At 45.0% G+C, this 13449-nt stretch overlaps 1 protein-coding gene across 4 annotated transcripts in view; it reads left to right on the top strand.

Moving 5' to 3' along the window:
* UPF2 (UPF2 regulator of nonsense mediated mRNA decay) overlaps window positions 1-6794 on the top strand; it is a 63215-nt gene extending 56421 nt beyond the window's left edge. For all 4 annotated transcript variants that reach the window (XM_040547287.1, XM_040547278.1, XM_040547306.1 and 1 more), the window contains one exon: window positions 5499-6794. In XM_040547287.1, the coding sequence (XP_040403221.1) occupies window positions 5499-5508 (10 nt within the window). In that variant the 3' untranslated portion in view covers window positions 5509-6794. The remainder of the gene's footprint in view (window positions 1-5498) is intronic.
* The last annotated feature ends 6655 nt before the right edge of the window (window positions 6795-13449 follow it).

Here is a 13449-nt window from a genome sequence, read left to right as displayed (position 1 = left end):
GGGTCCTAAATAAATAATTTAAAAGATTATAGATGAGTAACTCACACCAACCTTCCCACCCACACGTTTGGCAACTCTCACCTGCGATAACACCACAGTAAATGGAAGAATGAATTAGTGGCAGTGGCTGTAATGCATGAATCACTTAAATAACGAGAGAAATCTTTTATAGTCGTTACTCGTATTTATTTATGTTCTCTTTCTGTGGTGAATTAAATGCAATGAGACTTCCAGCTTTTGTCAGATTTCTTATTATTAGTTAGTGTGTGCAAAATGCTGCATCAAAAATTAGTTTCTTGCTCTTTATTTGTAATCACCTGCTTGTATAGCTTCAAGTTAAGACCTGCTGATCGTACAAGGAGAGGATTTTGGGGGGGGACTAGAACTTTTAAGGCTGACTGGCCGTGAAGGTAATTTACTCTAACACCTTTAAAAGCAGAGTTCCTTGACTTGCTTAAGCAGAACTCAATGGGCAACAATTTAACAACTCTCACTCCTGCCTCCAGTTCTTTAGCCTTACAAGAAGACTTTGGTTATCAAACTGTTAAACTGGAACTTCAGGAAACTCAAAATTTACAAAAGTAACTTTTTATGATGATGTTATCAGGAAAATACTCTTTTACAGTTCTGGAGAACAGCCCCTCGCTTCAGTAGAAAACGCCTCTCTTATCTTTTAAAGAGGGTAGAGATCCATTAAATGACTTGCTCATAAAATGAAATATAAATAATTACATTTTATGAAATCTGTTTGAAAGCATACGTTACCAAGAAAGGAAAAAAGAATTACACTGAGAACTTCGAGTGTATGGAAGTAAGCTTTACCAAGGAGGTTTTTAACTTTAATAAGACTAGTTAAGCCTAGTCCTATTAAAACTAGTAACTTCAAAACTCTCTGCTGTTTTGAAAGGGTAGTAAAGAAAGAAGACCTGTTGCTGTGAAAAGGCCCACTGAGATGCGTGCGTAAGCTGACAAACTAAATCATGGTTAAGTTAGTTGATAATTTCAGCTCGGCTATTTGCATCTGACTCTTATTTCTCTTTAACCCATTTAATGAAGAAATATGAAGCATGAAGGTAATAACAGGATGCTAGGATTTTATTAGCTAAATATTCTCATAATAGTATTTTATTAATGCTGAAAAATCAGAGTATGGATAATAAGGAAAAATGTGAATAGAACTTCATGGTTTCGTGTTTCAGCTGCTGCACAAGAATACTTCATGCACCACCCACCATATAGCTGAGGTATTGACCAGTGTTGCATTTTGAAGCTTTCAATTCACTTACTGAAATACCAGAATCATGGGCAGCCGAAATCCGATTGCTCATATTCTGTTAGCCTCACTCTAGCTGTCGTTTTTTTGGACTAGACAAACCCTTGGTGTTGGTGTGTCACTGTCTTGAGAATTGACACACGTATCCCGTGGTTCATCGTGCTGTTTAGTTGTATTTTTCAATGGTCTCTTGTATTCGTGTCCAAAATACGGGAAGATCATCACTGTAGCAGTAGTATTTTACTCTAGGTTCAGATTTTTTTTTTCTGTAAAATTGTTCCCATCTTCACATTCAAGGTATCATAGAAAAATAAAACATTCAGTGCTCTATTTAATTATGGACTAGGTCAGTTCACCCGGTTCTTCGCCGTTTTTTCCACCAGCAGTTTAATCTTGTCCCTTTCTCAGTTGTCATTTTTAATCCTGTATTACATCCCTTTCCCTACTACATGCACTCACCAGTGTAACCTTCCATGAAAGCCATCCAGAGAAATGCAGACCTCCTTTTTTAGCTGTCTTAAGGGAGGACGGCCCAGGGTAGGTTGGAGGCTGTGTCCTAATCCCTGGAGCTTCTTTTGTCAAACTGCACTGGGACATGAGGGATAAACACCTCAGGACCTGGCTTTTCTCTGTCTTGGCAATACGGTGCTTGCTGGGCTCTGCAAATATGGGTTTGGTGTGCAGGCTAGGCTCAATGTGAAGAGACTTGATCAAAATCATAGTTTAGAAGGAAAGGAAGGCAAAATTTTATTTACAAGTATACACGCTTATTAAAGACTTCCGATTTTAAAAAAAATGACATACTGCTTATAAATAAATAAACCTCAAAACTACAGTTTTTGGACTTCTGGAAACTACCAATCCTCAAAACACCTCAGTTTGTGTATCATGACTTCGATTTTATATGGGAGTATTTTATTGTTTGAAGAGATGGAAATACGAAGTAACTTGAACAACTTAAAATTCTCTTCCTTTAGTGAGTCTGGGTTTTGCAGATTATTTGAATCGGTAACGTTCAGAGTATGGGAGCTGATAATTCAGATCTACGAAGAAATGGCTGGGGCACCTTACAATCTTAGTAGTCCAGAAACACACACTCTGAAATAGGACTGGCCCAGAGAGCACATTCTTGCACAGGTAAACAGATAGCAGCTATTTAAAATCCCAGTGCTCCATTTTTCAATACACCATGGCTAGGTTAACGTTCTACGTTATGGCATTTCAATTTTGCTGTTGAGACCTCTTACTCCTTCCAGCAATCGTAATGTGCTTGGACTCGGTCAAATATCCATTTGTTGAAATTTCTCTCCGTTCCATGTTAAGCTACGATACGTTTGTAACCTGTTACTGCATTAATTGTCCTGGAATCAAGTCCCCTCAGTCTTGCATGGTCCCCTGTGGAAGAAAGTTGATGTTTTGTTCAAGTCCCTTGATCTCTGAGGCAGGAATGAAGTGGGCTGTGGTGCGACGGGTGCTTACGTTTCTCAGGTTTTAAGTTAGGGCTGTCTCCAGTATTGTCTCTCCTATACACAGACACAGAAATCCATGTGTACTGCTTATTCTCAAAGGCCAGTTTTGTGGGGCAGAGAGCTGAAAGCAAACATCAGTCGTCTTAAGGCATCTCTGCTGCCATGCAGCGGGGCAGCTTGGAGCAGGAGTGTGAATTTCAGGTGCTCCTTTCCTCCTTAAGCAAGCGTCCTCCCCGCTAAAGCTTGTGCATCCGAACACAAAAAAAACATGTTCAGCACAATAAGGCACCCAAAGAAAAGAGCTGTTCCTGGAAAAAAACATTGTTTAAAATGGAAAAGTAATTTTCAGGTGTTCGTTGGGTTTATTTGATGTTGTTAGGTTTGGTTAATGTGATGGAGAGGGACCAGGCAGCACCAAAGCCGAAAGTGGGCATGGAAAGCAAAGCAGCAAGGGAGTTTTGAGAGGTGTTTGGAAGTTAAGGAAGGTGCCTGAAGTCTGTGAAGAAATACATGACTTCAGGAATACACAGAGCAGCGTGGGTTGCTGGGGGACATAAAGGGATTAGGGAGTAGCGTGCAGCTTAATCTCAAGGACCTCACACGTTAAAAAGTAGTAAGATTTTTTTTGCATGTCATCTTGTGATGTCAATGTGCAGAAGGAGCTTGTTTTCAAAGTCACGTGTGTATTATCTCAGGCACATTTCAATTTAAGTCACGTCGCTGTCATGCTGATGCAAATACTCCCTTAAATTACACATATAATGGATTCCTTGTTATTTCCTCACCTGTACAAATGGTGTAATGTTTCCGAGCATTTTCACGAGTTCCCATTTTCTACTCCAGGCATCGTTAGGTAAAATGCATCTGGTTTTCTGTCCTATGGAGGATGTAGCCAGTATTAATACTTACGTGATGCAGTTGAGAAGATGGCTGTAAGGTTGTTATACCAACTGATAACTGTGTCGGTAGCAGGGAAGGGAGGTGGGGAAGTATGTGCAAAATCAAATTTTTGAACCTGCGGTTCAAGCTGTTTTTAATTACAATAATGTACAGACCTGGACCTTGCCAAATATAGGTCTGGATCAAGGTTTTTGAACAGAAGAAGGGGTCATTTTTCTGCTTATTGCCAAAATTACTTGGCAAATGCATAGTTTTTCTGTCTTTAAAAGTCAATCATGACGATTTTTGTTTTTTTTTTTAACTGGACTTTTAACCGTTTTGTGCTGTTTACTGGTTTGAAGGGAAGTGTCCTGTGGAATACCTGTTTGTAGAAATACTGCTAAGACTTACCAGCAGCATCGTGCCCTAATCCTTTGACACGCGGCTTGCTCTGCCTTATCTACCACCAGCATGCCATGGCAGCTGCTGTTTGGGATGAAAGTAACTTCTGCTAGGTTAGATGCACGCAGCTAGTTGTAACACTTTTCCTTCCCTCCACATCAACAGAAAATAACTGTGTTTTTTAGGGGAGATGGGGAGGTAAAAGCACGATTCTGCAATGCACTGACGCTTGAAGTTTTTTCACAGTTGGAGCATTCATCAAGTTAAATCTCCTTAAAACTGAAGTTCCTTGCTTTGCAGCCGCATAGCTGATGTTGCTGATGATTTGAGTGTATCAAAAAGAGTTGGAATATTCTGTTATTTAATGCTAAAACACGGTTAAAACAAACGAAAAAAAAAACAAAAGCACAGTAAGTTCTAGAGGTGCATCAGCTCAGTACCTCCTGACAAAAACATGGTGTATTTAAACAAAACACAGGAATGCCGAATAACTGAGATACTGAATAACAAAACACTGCAGTATATAAGAACACTGAATTACTGTGGAAGCTTCTGTTCCAAGAAATGCAGAAAGTCCTATGGCTAGTTTAACGTGCTTGCGACATTTTTCTCGCAAGATTTCCAATAAAAGCTGGTTTTAGATTAACTTACTGTTTAGCAAATGCTTGAGGTTTATGCGTTGACATAAAGAATATGACCTGTTTCATGTACATGGTAAAAGACCTGGGTGTGGAGCCCGGGAACTTCCTTGGGATTGTAAATATTGTTGAATTTTTACTTTGTTTTGCACTCCTAAATTTTATAGCCTAGAAATCAACAAAAAACACGAGCACAGCTGTCAGTTCCGGTATCCGGGGTTAGTGAAACAAGATTAGTGCTACTTCAAGATTTCCTGGTCATGGATCACGTTCCTGCAAATTGGTGTGATTTTTCAATGCATTTTTACATTCTTAAGAGAGAAAAATGTGGCTTTTCTGGGTAGGGACCTGTCTTTCAGCACCAAGGGATGACCAAAGGCTTCAATACAGCTGTTCTCTCTAAAAATGTTGTAAACAACTACCTGGCTCTAGGAAGTCCTCTCTAACGCTTCTGCAGTACTCCTAAAAGCAAAGAAATTGTGCACAAAAATGAAAACTGCCTAAAATAACATGCACGTAAGTTCACGGATCGTCTGTGCGCTTCAGTAACCTAGCACCTTGCCTGGCAGGATAAGGCAGCTGTCTCTGAACAATTTTAGATTGATCTGCTGCAATTTTTTATGAAGGGGACTTGTTTCTCTTGATACAGAGGTCTGCTGTCTGTTGTCCAACATGGTCTCATTTTAAAATGTGCCCGGCTAATAGAAGTGTGTGACCTCCACGTGCTGAGGCTAAAGGCAGATCAAAATCACCGTCAACAGATTTCGGGTGGTTGCTGACCTGGAGAGGATTGGATATTTCTTACTGAACTGTTTCCCTTTCCCTTTCTTTTTGTAGGAGACGTTGATCCAGCAGCAAGTGTCATTTCATTAGGTCCTGTATCTCTGATGTTGTGGATAGTGGAGTCCTCCAGCAATTAAATGAGAGCAGTGGACACATCTCAGCATGTCAGCCTAGAGCGTTCAGAATCGAAACCTGGGACAGGCTGGGGCCGTGGGGCAGAAACAGCAGCCTCCTCTCTTCCCCCCCAAAACCCGCACAGAACAAGTGGAAGCTTCCAGTCATGGCCTGCCAAAAAAAAAAAAAAAAAAAACAAAAAGCTTTTTGTAACGGGAACCATGTGAGGGTTAATCTTCTCATACGAGCGGAAGCAAATGAATGAGATGGTTAACTTGACCGGGGAGCAGCTCGGAGAAAACAAAAGATCAACCTGAAATTCAGATGGATTCCACTGGAGTGGAAAAGGTCTTGGTGGCGCCCAGTATGTGGGAAAGCAAAGCTGCACGCTTGGTGCAGGCTGCGTCATCTCTGGATCGAGCACTTTGCGTCGGAAGGGTGTTCGTTGGGGGCTGCAAATCTACAGTAGGAAAACGTAGAGCAAACGGTGAAATGGAAAAGAAAACCCTGACACGTGGGAGAACGTCTCAACCCTCGGATACTCCTCCCGACCTGCTGGTTAAGGAGTAGCCTTCTGCTGCCAGACAAGCGAGAAAGAAGGGGTTGGGGAGCGGGAAGGGGTGGAAAAAACTTAAGAGCCAAGGAGGTAAAATGTCTGTTAAGGTTTTAAATAGAATGTGAAGTGGATTAACACAGGGTGTTGACTCATACTGCTTGGAACAGCCTGACACCAGCCTAAGGACAGGGATATAGTTGAGCCCATTGTATGTATCATTGAAAACCAAAATGTGCCAGTCAGCATAACAGGGGGATGTCAAGGAGCGGATCCAAATATTTTGTTGATCTTCATGGGTTGATAAGCCTCTGTGTGTATTGAAACAAACAAACAAAAAGTTTAAAAAAAAAATTTAAATACATCTGGAAACAAGTAGAATTTTTATTTTTTTCTAAGTAGAAATGAGGTTTCTTGATCTGTTTCTGACAATCTGTTATTTATTAGCATAGATTTTTGTTTGCTTTCAGGTAGAGGTAGTTAATTCGGTTAAGGAGCTCATCTGTATGTTACTAATTCTTTTTTTTTCTAGCTCTTTTAAAATTCTTTTTACCACTGTTTTTGGTTTCTGCATGTAGGAAGAGAGACTTGTAAAATTGTAACATTTCATACAGAAATGCCGCCCGATCTTCACCAGCTTCAGAAATCTGACCTTTGCCAATGCTGCAATAAAGTGTTGTAATTTAGAATTGGTGTCCGACTCGTTACGTTGCCTTTGTTCTTCTAAAATAATGTTTTGAGGAATTCCTGGTACATCTCGGGGCTGTACCACGGGCCATACTTCATACAAGAAACTCAACAGTTGGCACCGTACCGAAACAAGAGGCTTCCTGCCTCAAAAAGCATTCCTGAAACAGCCTTGCCTGCTTGGTAAGGAAGCAGACCTGCTGCTTGGTAAGAGCTGCGGGACGTTCTTGCTGTTTGGCAGGGAGCTGTGAAACTGAAGTCTTCTGTAACATAACTTACGTTGTCATACGCAGACGGCGGCTTTGAAAGAGATGGCTCCACCACCGCCTCACCTACAGCAGCTGGTTGTTGCCCTCTTGGGGTCCTGCAGCTCCATGGTGAACCAGACCAGAAGGCCGACCTGTGTCGGATCAAGGTGCTGTTGGCTGCACTGATTATGAGGAAGGTGAGTTCCCTCTTGGCTTCTTGCATCGGTTCTCAGTCCGTGGGCTAGCCCCTGGCAGGGTGAAACGCTGGTGGACCGTACGTGGACTGACACAGGAGGGAAGCAGAACTTTTGGTGATAAATTGATTTAAAGTGTCGGTGAAATTGTGCACTGATAGCGTTTGTTCCCATCACCTGATGGGCCTGAAATAAAGACAGCACATTTGACTTTGCCTAGTTATGCTGGTAGCTCTGTGAGTTTTAAAACATGTAAGCTTTCCGATGATGCTTTCGAGAGAAGTATTCGAGGTTTTGAAAATATGCCTACTTAAATAGTCTTTAATCATAGAATTGAGCATTGAAAGTGGGGAAAAAACTAATTGTCAGAGCAATTTTAGGTCTCCTTCTTTGCCTGCGTGTGCTGTAACAGCATTTTGGGACGGGGAAGCCCTGGAATGATCAGTGCACGAATTTCCCTGAGGACCTGGCTGGGCAGGATAACAGGATGCTGTTAGGCAGCTTCCAGTTTGTGGAGCATCACCTGAAGTTTTTAGAGCATCCCACACAGACACATTTCTCTAGGTTTCTGCCAGGTTTAGATCTCATTTGCTGTGCAGGCACGTATTCTGGATGTGTGCAGTCACCCCCCAAAAATCCTTTCAAAACTGTCTCCAGCTGCTGTGGTCTCTACCCTTGGAGAAGGTAACTTCCACATTGTGGCTGTGGGTTGCGAAGTGCCCCACAGGGAGGAGTACTTTGTGGGGAGACCGAGTCTCGGTTTCAATTTTGGTGTAAAAACAGCATGTGGAACCCTTTTCATATCAGTTTTTTGCACTTATATTTGTGCATTTGCTAACCATATTTATAACAGCAATAATGACCATAGAAAGATTACCCCAATGGATAATTTCCACTTCTCAGATGTAGAATGCCTACCACTTCCTAATAGTAAACTAAGCTTCTAACTCAGATTCAAACTGAAGCTGACTTCCTTTTCTTCCTTTACTGCTTACTTCCGAAGTCATTTAATTAATCCAGATCGGATAACTGCATGAAAACAAAACATTAATTCATGTGTTAACTTCATTGTGTGTGTATCACTCTAATGTCTTGGATTCTTTGGACTGATGGCAATATTTTTTAAAATTACTTGCTGAAAATATTGAGGTCAGCTGGAGGTTTCCATGACTTCAAGCTGAAATGAAGAAGTAAAACAAAAGCATCTCAACGAAACATTTTGTAGACGAGTTTCAGAATAAAGTCTGTAGTTCTGCGGGAAAAAAAATCTCCCATTGAAATCACTGCAAGTGAAACAATCAGGGTTGAACTTGTTCTCATAGGATGCGAGGATGTTCGGATGTTATTTGCTGTTTGCTTTCCAGTTTCCTGGCCCTCCACCGCTGATCCACCAGGCTGACTTCCTGCTTCTTGCGAAAGCTTGGCTCCCAGGTTCACGTGCGGGCGGTTGCTGCAGGGATTGTGAGGCTGCCTTTAATTCTATGCCATTAGAAGGGTTTGTCTTCCTTTGTCTTCCTTTCCAGGTTATCTAATCGCTACGGTCAGGTGTGCCGTTTGTTTTTCGTACGGGATCAGGGGAGTAACCTGTACCAGTAACCTGGTCTAGTTGTGCCCCAAACCAAGTCCAGAAAAGCAGGTTTGTATCCGTGGCTCGTGATGCCGGAGCTGCGTAACTCCCAGCATGAGGCGAGGCACCGACTGCTTTTTGCTGAGGGTTATGGCATAAAGCAGAAACGGTATGGGGAATGGACAAAGCAAGTCGCTTCAACTGTTAAGTAATAGGGATCGAAGATGTTCCTCTGCTCCTCAGAAGTCTGCTCGGAGGGGCCTGCAGGGTGCAATTAAACAGAATAATTTCTGAGTATCTTAAGTGTTTTCAGTAATCACGGGTTACAGCAGCCGATGTTTGGCTTACTCTGTTCTAGACACCACTCTACTGAAACAAGTACGGCTCACGCAGCGGTGGCTCTGTATCTGTACAGACAACTGAACCTCGACAGCGCTTCAGAACTGAGCGTTTTGATCGGTGCTTTTATGTAACTGGTGCCTTGCCCGGATTGCAGGCTGGTTATTTCTAATGGACAAGGTCACATCTAATACAATCACTCCTCTTTTCCTACAGCGCAGTGACCTCAAGGGGCTCTGCAGTGTCACCGAGGACTCGATGACAAATTCGTGCCCTGGCGTCGCGTGCCCAGGGAGAAGACGTTCCTCTGGGAGTGCTCCTCCAGGGAAGAGGATTTCTAAGAAAGCATTCCTTAATCTGCTCAGAGATAACTGAACGCAGAGCACTTTCCCATCCAGGAAAGCACACGTAGATGAGCGAGAAATTGTTTCGCGTCCTTGATTGCGTAAGGGATTTCTCCGCTATCTTATCTGTCTCTGGAAAGAATTTGGACTCGTTTAGGTCCGGGCATTTGAAGCTGAGGCTTCACCGTGGTCAGGCTCATTGAGCTGGCTTGCTGACAAGCAGAAAATGTGCTGCATGATTTATGGCACGCTGGCTCAAAGCTGGCTTGAGCCGTGGTGCTGTTACTCCTGGCTCCTGAGTGGAGCCAAATCTGCAAGTGCAAGGTTCGCCCGGGAGCATAAACGCGGGCAGCACCTTGAGCCTCAGCTGATGGTTTCTGCCCTCTTTTTCTACCTTGCAATGGAGTAATGTGATAAAAATGGTATAAATCCTTCTTGATGCATTGCTGAGTTTTCAGACTTGCTACCATTTTATTAACCGTGCAGTCCTTCCAAGTAAGAAGTCAGTTTTGTTTGCCATGTAAAGGGAATTACTGCATGCAGACGCATCTGTGCACGTACACCGATGCGCACAAGGTGATTCTATCTATAGGAAGGCTTAGAAAACTAGTCCTGCCTTGCAAAGACAGCCTGGTTTGCTGGAGTTTTCAGGTTTTTTCATTGCTGCTTCAAGGAAGGGGCCAAGCGCAACCCTGAACTTGGCAGCAGCTCACTGGGAGTCGCGAGGAGCGGCTGCTTTAGGCTCTGGCAGCTTGCTGGCGCAGCGTTCAGGTGGATGCACATCTGCCTCGAGGAAACGTGGTGCCGCTGACGAAGCGCTGACCTGCCTGCTTGTTTTGGAGGACAGACCTCGCAGGCCGGCGGCGTGGTGTTTCCCAGCCCTCCCGCCTGCCCAGCATCAGCATGGGTACAGAACGGTGGCAGCCAAGGGCGAGCAATTAATGGTCTGCGCTCGTTTGGACTTGGAGATCGCTGGAAGCAGCGGCACCGCCCAGGCACGGTCCTTACCTGCAGTCATTGTACTCCTCTATCCAAAGGTATAGATAAGTGAAAAAGCTGGCAAAGGGGCTTGCTGATCCCTCACTGGTGCCCACCAGAGGTGACAATGCAGTCTCAAGACTCCACCTCCCAGCCAGGTAAGTGAAAATTTCCAAAATAAACACACTGCCGCCACCACCGCAAGCCTGCTTTCGCCCTCGGGAAAGACTCTCTCATTTTGCCTTTTCTTTTGAGCTCCAGAAGGTGTTTTTTCTCCAATGACGTTTTTCCTCCGCTCGCATGCCGTTCTCCCCGCTGAAGATGTTGGGCCGAGGTGGCGCTTCGCTGCCGCGCCTCGGACCCCAGCTATAAATAGGGCTTCCTAACCACAGCTAAGTGGTTCCAGGCGGGCTGTGAATAGGAAACTATTTGGGCAAGAATCAAACAAGTGCGTCAATGTCAAAACATTTACTTGTATTGTTTGAATTATAAACTCCGCTTTGAAGTTGTTATTGTTGGGGTGTGATTGGGACACTAAAACACACGGTGCTCGTGGTCGTCGTTGGAAGAACAAACGCTGGTCTGTTAAAAGACTCCTTCCTTCCTTCCTTCCTTCCTTCCTTTCTCCCTCCCTTCCCTCCATTGCCTGGATCCGAGCACTCAGGCAAGTAAAAACCAACAAAAAAGCTGTAGAACTTAAAAAGCAGGAGACTTAGGCTTTGCAAACTTTTTGTTCTTTGACATTTGCCTGTCAAAGCGCATGGGATTAAAGGGGAGTGACTTTTTCTTCTGGAAGTAATGGTTGGCAGCCCGGGAGCTTGAGAACTTTGTCGTGCTTTTCCCGTAACTTTTTGCAGTGTTTTTGGTAGCACCTCAGGGCTGCTGTGGTAAGGTCCCCCTGGTGCACTCCTGTTCACGCATTTCATAGCAGCAATGCTCACGATGGGGGAGCGGGGACGTTCGATGGGATGCGCTGGGCACACAGCGCCCAGTGCCTGGGCTTGAACGCACCAGCAAAATCACATTGTAAATAAAAATGAAACCTAATCAGGCGCACTAAATCCATTTAGGAAGGCAGGAAATGTTCCCTAGTAATGAAGTCTGTCTGGGTCGTGAAGCTTTAAGCCCCTGTTCATTCTCTACCCCCGTGCTGGTTTGTACGTTGGAAATAGAGCCTCGGTGACAGCCGCTTCCTAATAGAGGTTTAAATATGAAAAATAATCGCCCTGCTGCTGCCTACCAGCTTGTACGAATGCTGCTTTCCTTTGGGTGTCATTCCAGCCCCTGGGCGTTGGTACAAGGGGGTTGTAGCTTCGTTAGTCAGAGTCTGAACAACTCGTCACACACCTGAGGCCGTCTCGAGGGGGGTGTCAGGCACTTGGAGAGCTCTGAACAGGGACTTGGTGTTAGTGCGTGAGTCTGGGAAGGGGAAGGTGAGCTCATCCTGCTCCTGTTCTCTTGCCGTAACACCACCCCTGCCTTCAGTTCCCAGCTGGGAAACGCAGCCCTGGCCCTTGGGCTGGTGGGGATGGACGAGCACGGAGGAGGAGATAAAAATCACACGGTCCTCTGGTGCTCGTAGGAACAGAAGCCCAAAGCTGAGAGAGCTTCTGCCAAAGTTATGGGAAAAATAAATACGGCGTGGGTGTTTGATGGCGAGTGTGACCTCCCGAACACACTCAGGGCAGTGACTGGAAGGCACAGGTGGTGATGATGGAGCACTGCACTGGTCACTGTCAGGAATTAGTGCGCCGTGCGTCCGTAACAGCTGGGGGCTCTGAGGCCGATGCGTCTTCACTGACTCTGCCGTAACCTCCAAAAAGCAGGGAAAGGGGGAGAAGAGCGCTCTGGGCTCCCCAGGCACCGCAGGACGTGGGGCTGACAGTGGAAGGTCACCGTGCCCCTGTCCACGATGCAAGGCATGGATTTAGTTAGTTACTCTTAATTTCAAACCTTTGACGTATGCACGAGGTTTTTTTCAAGTTATCTGGGAAGGGAACTGTAGGGTGTTAGGTTGTTTTTAATGACATAAAAAGAAACACTTGGGTCACTGGAGTAATCCCCATGCTCTTGAGCTGCCGCTCCTGCATGCGTCCAGGGGCCATCCAGCCCCAGTACAGTGCCGCATCCTGCCCATAAGCTCTCCAAATGAGCTGGCGATTCCTGGGGCTCTGTGAAACATCCCTTAAAGCTCAGTGGAAGGCACAAAGCCTCCTCCACAACACGGAAGGTGAAGCTGCGCAGCTCCTTCACGCCTGCCACCCCCTTTCCCTTGTGCTCCCCACACCCGTTCAGTTGAGTCCTGAAGTTACCAAAGCCTCCTCTGACTTTTTGTCTTTATTTTGCTGGTTGCAAGCAGCAGGAGGTAGTTGTGACCCAGTGGAAAACCTGCAGGCTGCGAGGTAAGGGCTGGCCCTACGGACAAAACCGATCTTTCCTTCCATCTCCCTTAAGGTCCTGGTCGCAGCCGAGTATCCAGCGGAGATGTCGGGGATGCAGCAGCAGCTCTTCAAGCAAGGCCTTGCCTCATGTAGGAGAGGTCACTGTGCAGGGCAAGAGAAAGCCCTGGGCTGGGGGGGTGGAAAGTAAAATAAAAAAACAAAACCTGCCCAAGAGAAGGGCGTTCCCGGGGAAAGGGTTTGGCTCCATCCTGTCTAAGGACCCCCCTTACCTCAGGGGAAAGATATTTATTGTTTGGGAGGTGACTCCTAAGGAAATGCTCTGCCCTAAGTGAGGGAAGGAATTCTTTGAAAGCGAGACCCCGGGCAGGTGAAGGTGTGTGGAGAAGCCGTGCGTTAAAGGATTAAATGGGACCGGCCTCTGGTGAGGGCCAAGGCCAAAGTTGTTGGTTTTGGCTCCGGCCCATTCCCTGTTTGAAACAAGACAGGATCAGCTCTGGCTCGCACACCCCCAGCTACAAGAAGTGACTAAATTCCATAGTAAATTCCCTATTAGCCCTTCAGAAAGTCACTTCCCTCCTC

Source organism: Cygnus olor, chromosome 1 (assembly GCF_009769625.2).
Source record: "Cygnus olor isolate bCygOlo1 chromosome 1, bCygOlo1.pri.v2, whole genome shotgun sequence".
In the NCBI taxonomy this organism is placed as follows: domain Eukaryota; kingdom Metazoa; phylum Chordata; class Aves; order Anseriformes; family Anatidae; genus Cygnus; species Cygnus olor.
Note: the sequence above shows the minus strand (reverse complement) of the source record. Positions and strands in the feature narration are given on the sequence as shown.